Source organism: Anticarsia gemmatalis, chromosome 2 (genome assembly GCF_050436995.1).
Source record: "Anticarsia gemmatalis isolate Benzon Research Colony breed Stoneville strain chromosome 2, ilAntGemm2 primary, whole genome shotgun sequence".
NCBI classification, from domain to species: domain Eukaryota; kingdom Metazoa; phylum Arthropoda; class Insecta; order Lepidoptera; family Erebidae; genus Anticarsia; species Anticarsia gemmatalis.
Genome location: NC_134746.1, coordinates 6,383,650 through 6,398,542, shown reverse-complemented (window position 1 = coordinate 6,398,542; position 14,893 = coordinate 6,383,650). Strand labels below are relative to the sequence as shown.

Here is a 14,893-nt window from a genome sequence, read left to right as displayed (position 1 = left end):
TTATCTTTACACGCCTACATGTTTAATACATTTATTTATATGATAAGAAATCTATTTATTTGTCTAATATTTCAACTGAAAACATATTTCACAATACAAAATATTTCGGTAATGAGTCAGTTGGAAGTATCAATAAGACGATTTCCCACGCACATGTCGAATGAGTGGTACAATCGTTCTGAAATCCGGTGTGGCTTGCGGTTAATTGATGTAATTCATGTTCCTGGCGTCACGTTGGCTCCCTGACCCTGCCTCCTGGCTCACGGGTCGAGGGTCACTAGTACATCCTCGCTCACAAACAAGCTTATTACCAACGAGTATTATAATAAGGAGTTGTTAATTTCACGACTCGCTAAATAGGAGTAAATAGGCACCTATGTACACTTATGTACTGAGACATAGCTCATTCGTGACTCATATGTAGTAGCCGTGACGCTACGAAAAGTATTTACTGGTAGCTAGTACATTAAGATTATGTATCTGCCATTTGCTACATAATTACAAGTTATCATTGACATAATAGTTTGAAGAAATAGTCATGTTTGTTCAGGAAATAATTGAAATAGAACTCATTTGTCGCTTGCGGTTTGTAAGTAAACAAACTATAGTAATTTCTGATGTATAAGTGTACTGTATCATAAAATTGTTTACTTAACGTTATATGTCCTTCTTAATTTTATTAATAGTTGCGTAGGCTACTCTTTTAGTTTTCTCACCCAAAAACCAATTAGTTATTAAGAAAAGGACCCGAGTGACATAAGTTAATTATAATAATTGGTTAAGATTTCGTTAATTAATGGATGTTGGATGCGTGTATCTTGTCTGAATTAGTTAGGGTCAGAGTTCAGCTGTCACCACCATATGTAGGTTTGTCAAAGAGGCCTAATTAATATGCAGCTATGATCACAAGTTCTAGAGCACATTCTACGGTTTTTATTCCTAGTACTACTTACATACCGTGCTTTTAACATAACTTTCTATAGTTTATGGTTATATCCATACGATAGCCTTAAAATTTTCTTACTGCATTTTTTATTACTATGGTCGTCTATAAAAACTATTAGGAAATTCCAAGAATATGTTTTCTGAGATATCAGCGAGTGTTAAACCGGTTAAAATTCATATACGTAAAACTTGCGTTTGATTTTCCTGTTGTTGACGTACAAATTGTGCAATAGGTCGACAAAAATGACGTAGGCACAGCATTTGATAATCTTTTGAAATTATAAAGAAATCTGAATTCTAACTATTTAAAGGATTACTTAATATTAAAGAAGTATCAAATTAGAAATATGGTAGATATTATACATACATAGTTTCGTGTGTTGTGCAATTGCAATAGGTACCTACCTACGTCATATCGTGTGGGGTTTTCCGACTACTCCGTTCCGTTTCGTCACATATCTGATGACCGGTTAAATATTTAAATGAAAGCTACGAATTAAAATAGCAATTTTTTTTTTAATCATTTCCTTTCACAATTGATAAAGGTTTATTTAAGTTTTGCCATCTTTTATCAATTGTGTTGGTTTCATATGAAAAAATAATCGAAACTAGTTTAAATTCCCACTGTCAATGTTACCCAAATGATTCAAAGTTACCCAGGTTGACTGTATTCTATAAGCCTTATGAAATGTAAAAAAAATATTTAAGTTCGACTTCTGTTAATATTTAAAAACTAAATATTATAAGTGTGATCGCATGAATAGAAGGTAGGTACTTATGTAGTACTTTATTTATCAACATTCCTAAAAAAGTTAAAAGACAATAAAACCAATTTTTGTATTGCGATTTTTTATTTTCATAATATCTACTTACTTACTTTCCATGACTATTAGAACTAAAACAAACTTTAAAAAACAGTTCCTTATAAAAATACAAAAACGGCTATACACAAAAGAATAAAAAGTATAGAACTACTTTTAGCACAGCCGGCACAAATGGTCGTATATCGGTAAACATTAGGTAGCTCGAAATTAAAGAACTGTCTCTTGTAGTCGTACCACTCCCAGCGCTCAACCCTGGAGGGAGATCGTCTCAGGATCAAGGAGAACACTCCCCCTCCCACCTCCGAACAGTGGTTAATGATCATCAATTGAGAAGTCACCTTCAATATTCTTATAACTTGAGGATGTCTCGGCGGTTCGTCGGGGACCCAAAAATCTGAAAAATAGTGATATTTTAGTGTGTATTAAAGTTACATTGCATGTAGGATTGTATGACCTAAATCAGGTACCTACTGTTTTTGCTTTTGCAAATTTACAATATCATTTTCTTTCTACTGCCTTCTGCCGGATGTAAATAAGTACAGAAACTCCGATTAGCTTCTAAAAATTTCCTTATAGAAAGCCCAATAATACTGCCCAACTTGGCAATGGAACTCGTGACCTTGTACTCTACAGTCGCATTAATTTAGGTTGAAGATTTACTGATTTTTGTCATAACCCGTTACGATTTGATCTAAATAGAAAGTGACTGGAAAGAACATTTTCATTATGGATATGGTATGACATTGAAAAGGGTAAAGTAACCGCTGCTCAATTTCTACAAACGTCCATCAAAAGTATAATTGAGGGAACAATTCCATGATATCCTGCATACCTGTCATATAGGGCTATATTCTGTGAAGTGTCCTTCTATATACGACGCTCGAATTGGGATTTTTATTTCATGGAGTTCGAAATAGTAGAGTAGACATAGATTCTAGTTAACTATACTAGATATGAACAACTCGTCATAGGGATATCAAAGGTAGAATTAGAATTACCTATTCCCCTGGATCTCATTTCTCTCTCTAAGGGTCTGCGTTGCTCCACAACCCAAAGTCCTGGTTCAGCTGGTGTGTAAACATAAGTTTGTTCCACGCTCTGCCCATCTTCGTCCCACACCACTCTTAGTCGTCTCTCATTATAAATATCCCTCTTTACTTTCCGTTTAATTCGTACATCTAACCAAGAACCAGCTATAGTGTTGTCCGACCAAGGATGGCTCTTGTAAGAGCGCCAGTTTTCGTCTGAATAATTATGTCTTTGAATCTAAAAATGAAGCATATCTATTAATTGAATTGACAGCGATTAATAAAATATAGAGGAATGTGATGTGTCAATCCAATTTACAGGAAACAGTACATCAACTCATTACTAAACAAACGAGAAAACAGGACGAGATTATCCTTATTTGTCGTAAAGACGGTCGGTATAAATAGGATGTTTGATACTAATCCGAATGATTATCCTTAGCCTCTTACTACGCCCACACTACTTTGATAAAGCGATTTATTTTTAGCTCAAACCGTAGGACACATCTCTGTTACAATATTATAATGAAAGATTTAATGTAAACAATACTATACTGGAAAATAGTTATTATTAGACTACAGTCTACACCCACAGGAACCGGTTAAATATGTTAAATGCCAAGTAATACTTGTAGTGCTGTACATTATTTAGTCCTGAATTAATTACATTGTCAATTAGTACTCACAGACCAATCAAGCCAGTCATCTTGGGGTTCTGTTGTGACGTCAGTTATGTGCAGTGTGACGCAGCCAACTTCATTAGGTTTGTTCGTCAGGTCCGGGGTATGTTGTGCGTAGCCTACCCCGTACCACATGCCGTAAACATCCTCTAGATTAAAGTGATGAGACCATCGTATACTGTCTCCGCAAAATCCTTCAACAGTGAGAACAAGCGCGGAAATAAACAGGCAACGAAGTAACAACGTGAACATGATCACACTTAGACACACACAGGGAATATGGTACAAGGCGTCGGTCGCGGCCGCGATCCCGACAATTAGCGAATTGGTGCAGGTGATGCTATACCCGGTGCATGGCGCAATTACAAATGACTAATACCCTAGTCTGTTAAACTGACCGGGACGAACGAATTATCTGATAAGGACAATGTATCTTGAACTATGAATCGTTTTCCACAAGTTTAGCCCGCAACAATCTTAAAGGCTAGGCAAAAAGTATGCTGCGGTCTGTTGTAAAACGACTTTGTCTTCGGTGAAAAGATGTAAGATCAAAATTACTTTAAATGTCTCTGACATTCAAAAATCTTCCACGGATAAAACCGACAGTGATCCAGAAAACCTACTTCGGTTTATATGATGTTACATAAAAAAACAAGCTATTTGCATACATACGCTACAGGACACGTAGTTTACTATTTATACAATGGAGTTTGTTGTGCCTAGTGCTCACATACAAAGTATTATTTATTGAGATAATACTACAGTAGACTTGGGAACAAATGATGCCAGTATGATAATTTATAGGATACTTATCATGTTTGCCTATGTGCGGCGCGGCGGCGGGAAACGGGGAAAAACAAGTAAATCCGCCAGCGTTCTGAGCAACATGCAACAGCGAATGAATTACTAATGTGTCACACCAAATTAACAAACGCATATTATATTTTAAATGGACATCAAAATGTTGCTTAATAAGCAGTAGAAGTAGTAACGAACGGTTGCTATATTCTATTTTTTATTTTCTTTTCTAAATTAAGTTTAGAATCCAACTTCGATGTCTTCTATTCACTCTTTTTTCGCTTCATGAATAACACTAACATCTTATCCATCAGTGGTCATATGAATAATTGCATTTTACCTTTGCCATTATTTTGCAAAAAACAGTGGGACGAAATAGTCAAATAGGTCTGACTCATGAAATATTACATAAGGCTTTAAAGCTTATCTAGATTATTTATTCTATTAGATTATATTCGTTATTCAAACCTAAATGAATTACAATGTTAGCGTACACCTTTATCAAAGATTCTTGTATCTGTATTATTCAGTAGACAGAGTCGTTCGTATAACGTATTATATTAACAACGAACGCGGGTCGAATTAGGCTTTACAAATGACTTACTTTAATCTTTATTGAGCGTTTCAGGAGATGAGGTTTCGGAAATTTAAATAGAAAGCTCAGGGATAAGACAATCTAGAATTTAATGAAAGACAACGGAAAAAATGAAGGCAGAATTTTATGTATATTCAAACAATCATCTCAGTTACACGTTTATTTCAATATCATTTCTCATACAAAAATATAGAATCTCTTATTAAATATATATGAAACTACGTACTCATAAGTTTCTACATCACATTCTAGAACACCAGAATGAAAAAGTAACTATCAGTAGAAGTAGCGTCGATAGACTAATATTGGCTGCAGAATTTTCGCAGACTCTCTTCAAAGCTGAAGTGGATAGATGTTTCATTGTAAAGACGTTGTGGATGGAGGCCAAGTCTTCAGGAGTCAGCTGATTTTCGTTTCTGGAGAGTACTACACTGAACAGTTGAGAGTTCGGCAGCCTCATGCAGAAGTTTAGCACCAAGTGATTGTTCGCCACCTTCAGAACTTGAATCACACCTCCGAAGAAACGGTACATTTGTTCGACAGCTGAAATAGAATAGGTAGTACAAAATTAATTAACACATACATCTTAATCATTTCAATATGCAAATGAAGGCATATTCATGTACATACATAGGTAACTGAAATTGAATTTTGTTGAAATTCTGATTCTATCATGATACTAACTAACTACCACGGTAGAATCATAATGTCAACTTCTTATTTCTTTATATTATTAAAAACAAGAAAGTAACAAATAAAATAACTAAAAGAATAATAGTTTTTTTCATAAGTACTTAAGATCTTACACGATTGATACTTTATTTTTTCGTTAAAATATATTTCTTTCATTTTCATTGATGGTTTTAAATATAATATTGTATAACACAAGGAGCGCTTACATTTGCTCGGAACATCAGTGGTCCAGAAGCCTTTATGTGAGGTGTTGACTTTGATGTGGAAGTCATCTTGCCACAGACCTTCGTGCCACTCCAGCACGAAGTGTCTGATGCGGTACGGCTCCTGCATGGAGTATGGGCGCTGGTTCACGTAGGGATTGTTCGCCAGTGGAGGGTATGGGGTAGGCGGTGTGGGCTAAAAAAAGCAAACACATTTAAAAAATATGAAATTGTGATTTGTATGTAGAATAACCCCGGCGACCCTGTTTGTGACACGGAATAAATACTGTCTTACGACTTATGAATACATCCTTGGTTGGTAGCACGTACATAAGTAATTTCCTTATTTTCGTTAACATAACCCCATTTTCGTTAACATTTATAAGGATTAAAATTTAGTAAAGAATCATAAGAATAGAATAGAATATTTTATCAGATTTCTTCTTCGCTTAACGCCATTGTCCTAGAATTGGACGCTTAGATTGAGATACTTACTAAGTTGTGATTCAACAAGCCACCGCGCACATAATCCTCAAACTTCCGCAGTTGTATAATAGGACAGTAGGGATTGGTTTCTGTTTTTGTTGTTTTATCCTTATGAAACACGTACTCGCGGACATACCACATACCTAACACGGCTTCTTCGTCAAAATCATGAGTCGGGTTCAAATACTGACAGAAATTAACATTTGCAGCTAAAGTTATCGGGAAGAACAGTAAAGGCAGAACTATGAGTAACATTATTGATATTTTGGGTTAATTGTTAACGGTGTGATACACGACACTGAGTGATTAATTAAAGCACCGGAGTTAACGGCCCACTTTCGTACAATATACGTTACGTCTTGTTGTGTACTTAGGTGAGTATGATTAACCCACTAATTGACTCTATTATCTCCATATCCTGTTGTGAGATGCTCCAGGATAAAGAAGACTGTTGATGCACGATAGATACAGGATAATAGTAAAATCATTGTAATTACTATACCTATCTGCATATTAGTGCATATACATTTAATGTTATTACCATCTTATAAACAAACCAGTCAACCAATAAAATGAATTTGAACTCTCAACACTGTAGAATAATTAAATGGAATAAATTTTAAGTAAACCTACGTTTAACATTTAAGCTAAAAAATAAATCTAATAATTTAAAGCTTGTACTTATACAAAGTGGGAACCAAAAATAAATCATTGAGTCGCTAGTCGTTTTGTTGAACATTTATAACGACTGACTTACAAAAAAAGAGTAAACTATACGTTCGGGTTCGAAAGAAGGTATAAACTAAAGGAATATATTTCCACACAAAATAAATAAACAATATTGTACACTAACCTGAATGTCAAGCTCCTTGATGTCTATGTAAAAGCACTCTTGCGTGTGCTCAATCTTATATTCGCCTTTAGCGTGCGGAATTTTTTCTACGCCATACCAAACACCAGATATTTGATCCAAGTTTATATTTCCATAATATGGTGACAGATCATCACAATATTTATGACTGTCGAAACTGTATTGACCGTAGCATGGCACTAAACCCAAACTTAACGAAATAAGTACGACGGTATAGTACGCCATCGGATTAAGCGGCGGAGAGATAACCCGGATAATATCGGATAAAAGTTCGGATAAATTGAACCGGGAGTACTAGGGAAGCAGACAAGCGAAGAGATGTTTCACGGATTAGCCCTGCGGATAGAGTGAAGGCGCAGTATCTCTAGCACGTGGGCGGGAACCCAAATGAACCACACTCGAATGGCGATGCCTCACTAGTGGTAATTTACTAGTTATGCGGGAATACTTCCTTAATAAACTTTATCAACACGTTGACAGTCCCCTCACGTAAGCATACATGCAAATACATACTTAACAGATATAGGTACACGGTTCACTGGTGTGCAGATGTATGTGGATTGTGGGTACAGTCATGTAACAACATTTTTATGTGCATACAAAGACTTCACAAGGAATATGGGAAATGTTTATAGCGGTCGTAAATCAAAGCTTGAAAGTATGTACTGAAAGAAAATAAGTTTTCTAGAAGATTTTTCCAGTAGTTACTTAAGTTTTCCACGGACTGACGGTTTTCTCGGCATACTTAGATGCCAGGGCGACAGAAACATTAGAATGTGGGGTTAAAGAAAATCAATACCGCTGTCTGACGTCATGAAGGGTGAGAGTATCGATCGCGTCACAATACAACTCGTAGCCACTCCGTGCTAGTGTGAGTTTATTGATTTTTAATACTTTTGTTAGTATACTATACTACAAAGCTTTATTTTCAAATGGTTGTGATTGTATTTTTTTCTACAGAATTAGAAGTATATACTTCAGCAACAGCAAATGTGCTTTTAAGTATTATTATTTTTTGTGTTGATATGTACTCTGGTAGTAGATAACTGTGACCAGATTTATTAAATGCCAATTTTTTTAATTTTTTTTTTTATAAAAAAAATAAAACAAATCTCCTGCCGATAATACAATGCTAATCTTCCTATAGTTGTTTAACAGTTATAATAAAACAATAGCTTTCAATCCAAACAAATGCGTACACATGGTATTCGTACACGTTGAGCAGACATGTAGTAAGCACTGCTATGACGTTGCAAGTCGTGATTGGTGCACAAGTCATGACGTAATGCGCCATGGTTTGACTCGAGGTTGTTCGTACTAAGGGCGCAGAAACAAAAGGGATGTCGTGGCATCGTGTGACGTCGGCGTCTGTTGGGGTAGCCGAAATGACTTTACACCAACACATATAACTATCCGTGCCGTGAATGCAAGGTAGATAAAACACCAATACATTAGACAATGTTGACCTTCGTTGACTGTGAACAGAGTATGCAACTGATTCAGGTGATGTTATTAATATTAATTTATAGATGCATAATGCATTAAAACAATCATAACATTATGCAATTTTATACGTAGCTGTCAACTGCAACCTTTATGATCGTTTTATTAATTAAATTTAAATAAAACATATATACAATGGAACTAATTACTAATTAAATATAATTTTAATCCATGTCAGAAATAACAACAATAGAGAATAATAAATAAAAAGGTTTGGGCCGAAGCACCGACGACGCTAAGCAAGTACTTTGCCAGTATCTTATGTACCTAACTACTGGGATAACATGTGTATGTAAGAATCCTTCAGTCTAAATCTAGACCTGTAACAGTCTCTAGCGGCATCTGGTACCTTGGTACTTAGGTACTGAATATCTCCGAATTTCAGAGGATCGACGGATCTCTTTCCACGTGTAACGGCTACACAGAGCAATTTATAACACAAGAAAGAAATGTAAGAGTTACAAATGTATGAATGTACTTTATAAAAATAAATGGTGAAAATATAGGTGAAAATTTTACTTGCAGCTGTTAAACAATGAAATATTATTTAAGTGGCCAAATAAATAAAGTCATAATAATTTATCAAAATTTAAATGTTTACAGATAACACTTCACCAGCCAAATATTTTACACAAATACGCTTTATCTAATATCTTCTCAATTCAATTAGTTTTGTTTACTTCGTTATGCTTTATACTTACTTTTAAATATTATTTACAAAATTTGTACTAAAATTATATAACACGCTCCTTTACTAAAAGTGAATATCTTCAAGCTAAAACCATATTTCTTTGCATAATAATGTTGAAGAGCGTAACAATAAATATTTTCATAGCTCACGTGCATGAAATTCCGATAATACCACCCCAAAGGCTTTGTGGTTTCGTGTACTAAGGCTGTATGAATAACAAGGAGCGCCCTTTCAGGCTGCGTAGCGCCTACGAACGCGGCGGCTACGAGCGCCTACAGCGAACGGTGCTACGCTTACACCTCACTGCGAAAAATAACATTGCTCAAATGTTTTGGCATGACAGTACATTGAATGTTAAAGTTGTTTTAGTAGTTTGGATACACGATTGATAGGTGTTACAACTAGAATATACGATTTATTTTGTTTTATCTGTTGTAAATAATTCAATACTTAACAATAATGAAGTGCTACGATCATTATTTAAACTTTTAAAACAAAAGGGAAAAAACACGTTTGTATAGCAATAGGTACGACACCTACAACAAAACAAATATGTTTTTTTCACTTTTAGATAGGAGTTATAAATCTAAAGAGCAGCTGTTACGTATCCAAATTAGAATACTTAATAATGATTAATTATTTACCCGTGTTTTGTGGCTACTTATTTATGGCTTAATGCTAGAAATGTGCTGAAAAACTGAGCATACTACTAATATGAAAAAGAAATGCACAAGCTACAAATAATAAAATATTTACGCAATTCCAAAATATTCGGTAGAAAAGGCAATGCTTGAAACATATCCGGCAAGAAATTAAATATTCACTAGCATTTAGAGTGCATTTAATTCAACAACCAAGGTATCATTTATTTTTCACGAGTCGCTTTTATATTTTAATTAAATACGAGTCCGGTGCCAAGCGCGGGACGAACGCAGCGCCACAGTTCAGAGGTTATTTGTACCAGGAGTTTATGACAATAGAGAATATCGTTTTCAGCTGTCGGCTACAGATAGTTTCGGTGCCGCTCTACCAAAACAAAACTATTAACTACTAGTGAATGTAGTGAGCACGAAAGCGTAGATAGATACGAATAAGTTAGGCAAATAATGTAAGTTCTAGTTATTTTGATTACTGCGGTATACAGCAATGCTGTTGGTTATAAGTAATGGAACTCTCCGCAGTATGTTTCTACTAAAAACATATAAATACATGGTATGTAAGCTGTGCGCTGCTAGTTTTGTATTACAGTATAACTGATTGAATCATGAATTGTTAACCCGTTCAATTCTGTGCGCAATGAACTTAACGACCACGAGCTCTTAAGTTTTTCTCTAGAAATAAAAGGAATTAATTTATAAAAGGTCACGGACTGATATTTAAAACCATTTTCAGTTCTGTAATAAATCTTCAATGCTGTTTCAAACGTATTATATTTTATACATCTTATTAACAACAGTAAATTATTACAAATGTTATTGTACCTTAAAATAGAAGTAAAATCTAGTGGCAATTAATGTTACTAGGTGATGTTATTCGTAGGCCGCGCTACGAAGCGGAAACTTTGTCGTCTACATGTTGTGTAGCTTTCAACTTTTCCACTAAGCCTCGCGTGTGCTACACGTCCGTAGCAGAGCGAGAGGGTTACGAGGCTCTACGACTACGCCGCCCCTACGCTCACCCCCAGCCGTTTTTCGTAGTGACGTAACGCCGAGACTACGAACATACCAGGGTACCATGGCAAAGCAAGAGGGTTGAAAAGGCCACAAATTGACGAGAACGCGGGCGCCCCGCGTTCACTAGTTTAGTACAATAGGGTAGCAGAACAGTGAATAGGTGTGAATAGTTTCGTCTAACTATTGGGTGGGGTGGGTCGCAAGAGGGTGGTGAAGTATCATGCGATATCACTAGGGGACGTTTTGCGAAATACCACCCTGTTCATGGACAGTATAATACTATAATCTCATGTAGTTTTGTTATAGAAATTATACGAATTAATTTGGATTAAGTAAGTGACATAATAATTGTTACTGGTACTATAAAATAGGGTATTATCATACCAGTTTTACAAAGCTAAGCCTAGTAAAGTCAATTAAAACTTTTGTCTTGAAAAATTAAATTGAATTAAGTTAATTGTATTTTTTAAAGTTTGAATCACAGCACGTCAAGTAATAATCCAAATGGTACAACAAAGTAGGCACTCGTCGAAGTTTTCGTAATTATAACTTATACTATGGTAGTTAATAATTCAACAACAACTTTTAAAGATTGAAATTAGCAAAGTTACGAACAACTTCGTCGAAACTACTTAAATATAGTCTAGTTATTACTATCTGTCCGAGCAATACCCGTCAATACCGTACCTACTATAACTATATTTTTTATAGACAGACGATGTCGCGACGTAGTGAGACAAATACTGATCAATAAATAACGTTCAAGGCGACTATAGGGTAGGTTTACTACTGTGCTTTTATGTCGCCCTGGTACAAAGGGTCACGAGCCGGCGCTGACGTGTACGGGCACGCGTAGGGTGACTTACCGAGGGGTGGACTGGCATACACAATAGCCGTGACGTAGTGATGATAATAGCTATCTTTTGTATGGATAAACACACGCCCGATAAAGTGTTGAAATGTGTGCGAGTGCGTGTGTGTACAGAGAATTCGTTTATCTGTATTTTTTATTCAGAATAGAGAAGGCGAACTCCTTCAATAATATGTGAAAAAATCTTAACTTTCGTTTCGGAATAGCGAGCGAGTTTGTAATAAACAATTATAAGTTTCAGTGTGTGTTTGTTATCTGTGCTTAACACGAGTACTGTTAGTTATGTAACTATCAGGGTCGCAGGGACCTTGCGAATTCGCAGTATGTGCCAAAGCTTGGGTACCTTTGGCATTTTGTGTGACCTTTACCCCGAGGATGACAGCTCTCGTAAGGGTACTCTGCCCGCACTAGAGGTCGAATTTACCAGGAAAACAGCACATTGTAAGATATGTCCACAATTTCAACAAGACGATTTAATATTTCTGATTTAATTTAAGAGAATTGAGACAGCCGGCTAAATTGAAAGGATGATTGATTTACAAAGTTGAAGGAGCACATTAAGAATAACTTGTTTCTAAAAGAATTTGAATTATCCATGAAAACAACCTGAATGAAGAATAACTAAAGTATGAAAGGTAAAATAAATTAAAAATTAATAAAGTTTTCGAAAATGTAATTTTCGGAAACGTAAAATTTCAGACAAGAAAGAAAGTTATAGCACAATTAGGTAAATAAAAAATATTACAATGAAAATGGTATCAAGGATAGTCTACAGATATCTTCAAAAAAAGTTTAGAGTTGAAACTTTGTGTTTCAAGTCTAAACTTTTTTTGAAGATATCTGTAGACTATCCTTGATACCATTTTCATTGTAACTAACTTTACAAGATAATCCTAGTACGAACACGTTAAAATAGATTTAATCACATTAATTAGCGAAATAACAATAAGAACCTTCGTCTCTCTTAAGACAAAGTGTTCCGTTCGACCTAGAAACTTGACCCTTATTATTTATTTTTAGCACCGGGAATTAACTAAGAACTTTCAGAGAAAATACTTCTTCAAGACAAGGGTTCTCCGGGAAATTCAAGAAAATATCTCCGCCCACTTAAAGGCGGCGCAAACTTTATGTCACGTGGCGTAGTTACTAGGGCTCTATACATATAACACAATAAGTCTTTAACAAAGCTTGTTGCAAAGATTGAGCGACAATACTTAAATGAACGGGGCGGACCTTTGCTAATTTAGCACGTACCAGAAATAAACGACATTTTCTATATTTTGTACTGCTTTTAATGCCTAATAGACGGTACCGATAAGTCAGTCATAATGCTTTTAGAGAAATTGAATCGTGCCAAGATACTTCAATCTGATCAATTACTCAGTGACGTACGTACTTAAAACAAAACACCTGTATAGTCTTATCAAACAATGTTATTTTTCCAAGTTACGGTGGTCATACGAAAAATTATTTGTTTACAAGTTCTTACTAGCATTTCTGACTATTAAAGGCGGAAAATGGCCGCTCCGCCCAAGCCCGCCCAGCGGCGTCCGCGTAGGGCGGCACCAACTTTCCACGGGCGTTTCTTGTACCAGGACACCAGAAAGCCGAAGAAGATTGAATTGAAAACATTAGTTTTGTGACCAGAAAGGGATAACGCTAGTTACGTAGTACGCATGCGCAGAAATCTAAAAGGTCAGGTGCTTTCATATCCTGATGGATGGCTGTGGGGCGCGGACTGCGCCTCGGCGCCGTTGTGCCCATGATGTGAAACATGTTCGCAAACGTAGGTATTTTACGATAAGTCATAAAGTCTGTTTTTCTATTATTCTATTAACTATTTGTGACAGAGAAACAATAAGTTCGCACTTAGAGGCACTTAGTACCTAGTAATTCAGTTGTAAACAATCAAGGCAGGTTTTTCTATAATGTTGTTGTAGTTTCAACTATAAAATGACATGTCTTTTACTCTTTAAATGCCATGTTTCTGAGTATTGTGATAGTCAACTTGATATTATATATCAAATAACATCACGTAGGTATAGGTAAACAGTTATTCATTATTACCTAATGTTTGGAAGCAATTAGTCAATTAATTATTGTGGAAAACTGATGTTTTTCAGAATTATATTTTTAGTGAGCATATTGAGGTTATTGAATTATACATATTATGTGCTTCGCAAAAAATGTTACGTATCTATTTTCTGATAACGACAAATAGATTACTTGATTATCAAAATTGGGTTGCTTTCGAAAAAAAAACGGTTTGCACAATCAATATGTAAGTATGCTTGCTATAGATTTTTGCCTATATTATTTATCTACGGCTGAGCAAGGGCCTCCCTTAGATTTTTGATGTTAGTTGAGTGTTTTATTTTTCAGTTAGAGTAAGTATAACAAACTTTCCATCGTACTTAATGCTTGTAAAGAGGTTAAGGGCCAGTTAGCAGTCTATACATGAGTGTCAAGTAAACTCTTTGCTAAATAAAGCAACAGTAAATGTATCAAAACCTCCTAAAATTCCCTCTAATAAGCTATTTGATAGATATTTAGAGGTGGCGAATCAGAACTTCAAATAATAAAAATACTTTAAACAAAAGAATGGGTAAAAACCACAGGCTTTTGTTTATATAAAGAGAATGCCGTTATTATATCATAATTACATTCATGAGACAATTAACGCACAAATACAGTAATCCTTAATAACTAACATTCAAGTCCACTGCAATTGAATGTTCAGCCCAAAAATAAAACAAACCTGTATTCGTAGATATATTATCTAACTCATCCCAAATTGTAATGTCACGAATTCGAACTACGAAATCTTTGTTTGACGATTCAAGATTTACGTCATACCGAGATACGTACATGAATGTAGATAGGTATGTACGCGCTAAGCCCTTTAATTTTCAGTCGGGGCGACCTTAACCGTATGAAAATGATGTACTGTGCTGACGCAGGTCGTTGGTACTTTCATATTTCATTTTACGTAACGTTTCGGGAGCAGCAACGACATTTCACGAGGCGTGCTG

The 14,893-nt window shown here is 35.4% G+C and overlaps 2 protein-coding genes across 3 annotated transcripts; both read right to left on the bottom strand.

Annotated features, from left to right (window-relative positions):
- Positions 1-1,784: 1,784 nt before the first annotated feature.
- Positions 1,785-3,843, bottom strand: LOC142981550 (uncharacterized). The gene is made up of 3 exons (XM_076127552.1): positions 3,484-3,843; positions 2,768-3,035; positions 1,785-2,163 (listed from the first exon to the last, which is right to left on the bottom strand). Exons 1-3 carry the CDS (start codon positions 3,727-3,729, stop codon positions 1,868-1,870), a joined length of 810 nt encoding a protein of 269 aa, XP_075983667.1. The 5' UTR covers positions 3,730-3,843; the 3' UTR covers positions 1,785-1,867.
- Positions 3,844-5,015: 1,172 nt separating this feature from the next.
- LOC142981560 (uncharacterized) lies at positions 5,016-7,561 on the bottom strand. 2 transcript variants are annotated; one of them, XM_076127572.1, is made up of 3 exons: positions 7,106-7,561; positions 5,770-5,962; positions 5,016-5,413 (listed from the first exon to the last, which is right to left on the bottom strand). In XM_076127572.1, the coding sequence occupies exons 1-3, from the start codon at positions 7,346-7,348 to the stop codon at positions 5,112-5,114; spliced, it is 738 nt and encodes a 245-aa protein (XP_075983687.1). In that variant the 5' UTR covers positions 7,349-7,561; the 3' UTR covers positions 5,016-5,111. The 2 variants fall into 2 exon arrangements, with proteins under 2 accessions (XP_075983687.1, XP_075983679.1); XM_076127564.1 differs by lacking the exon at positions 7,106-7,561 and adding an exon at positions 6,262-6,779.
- Between the last annotated feature and the right edge of the window lie 7,332 nt (positions 7,562-14,893).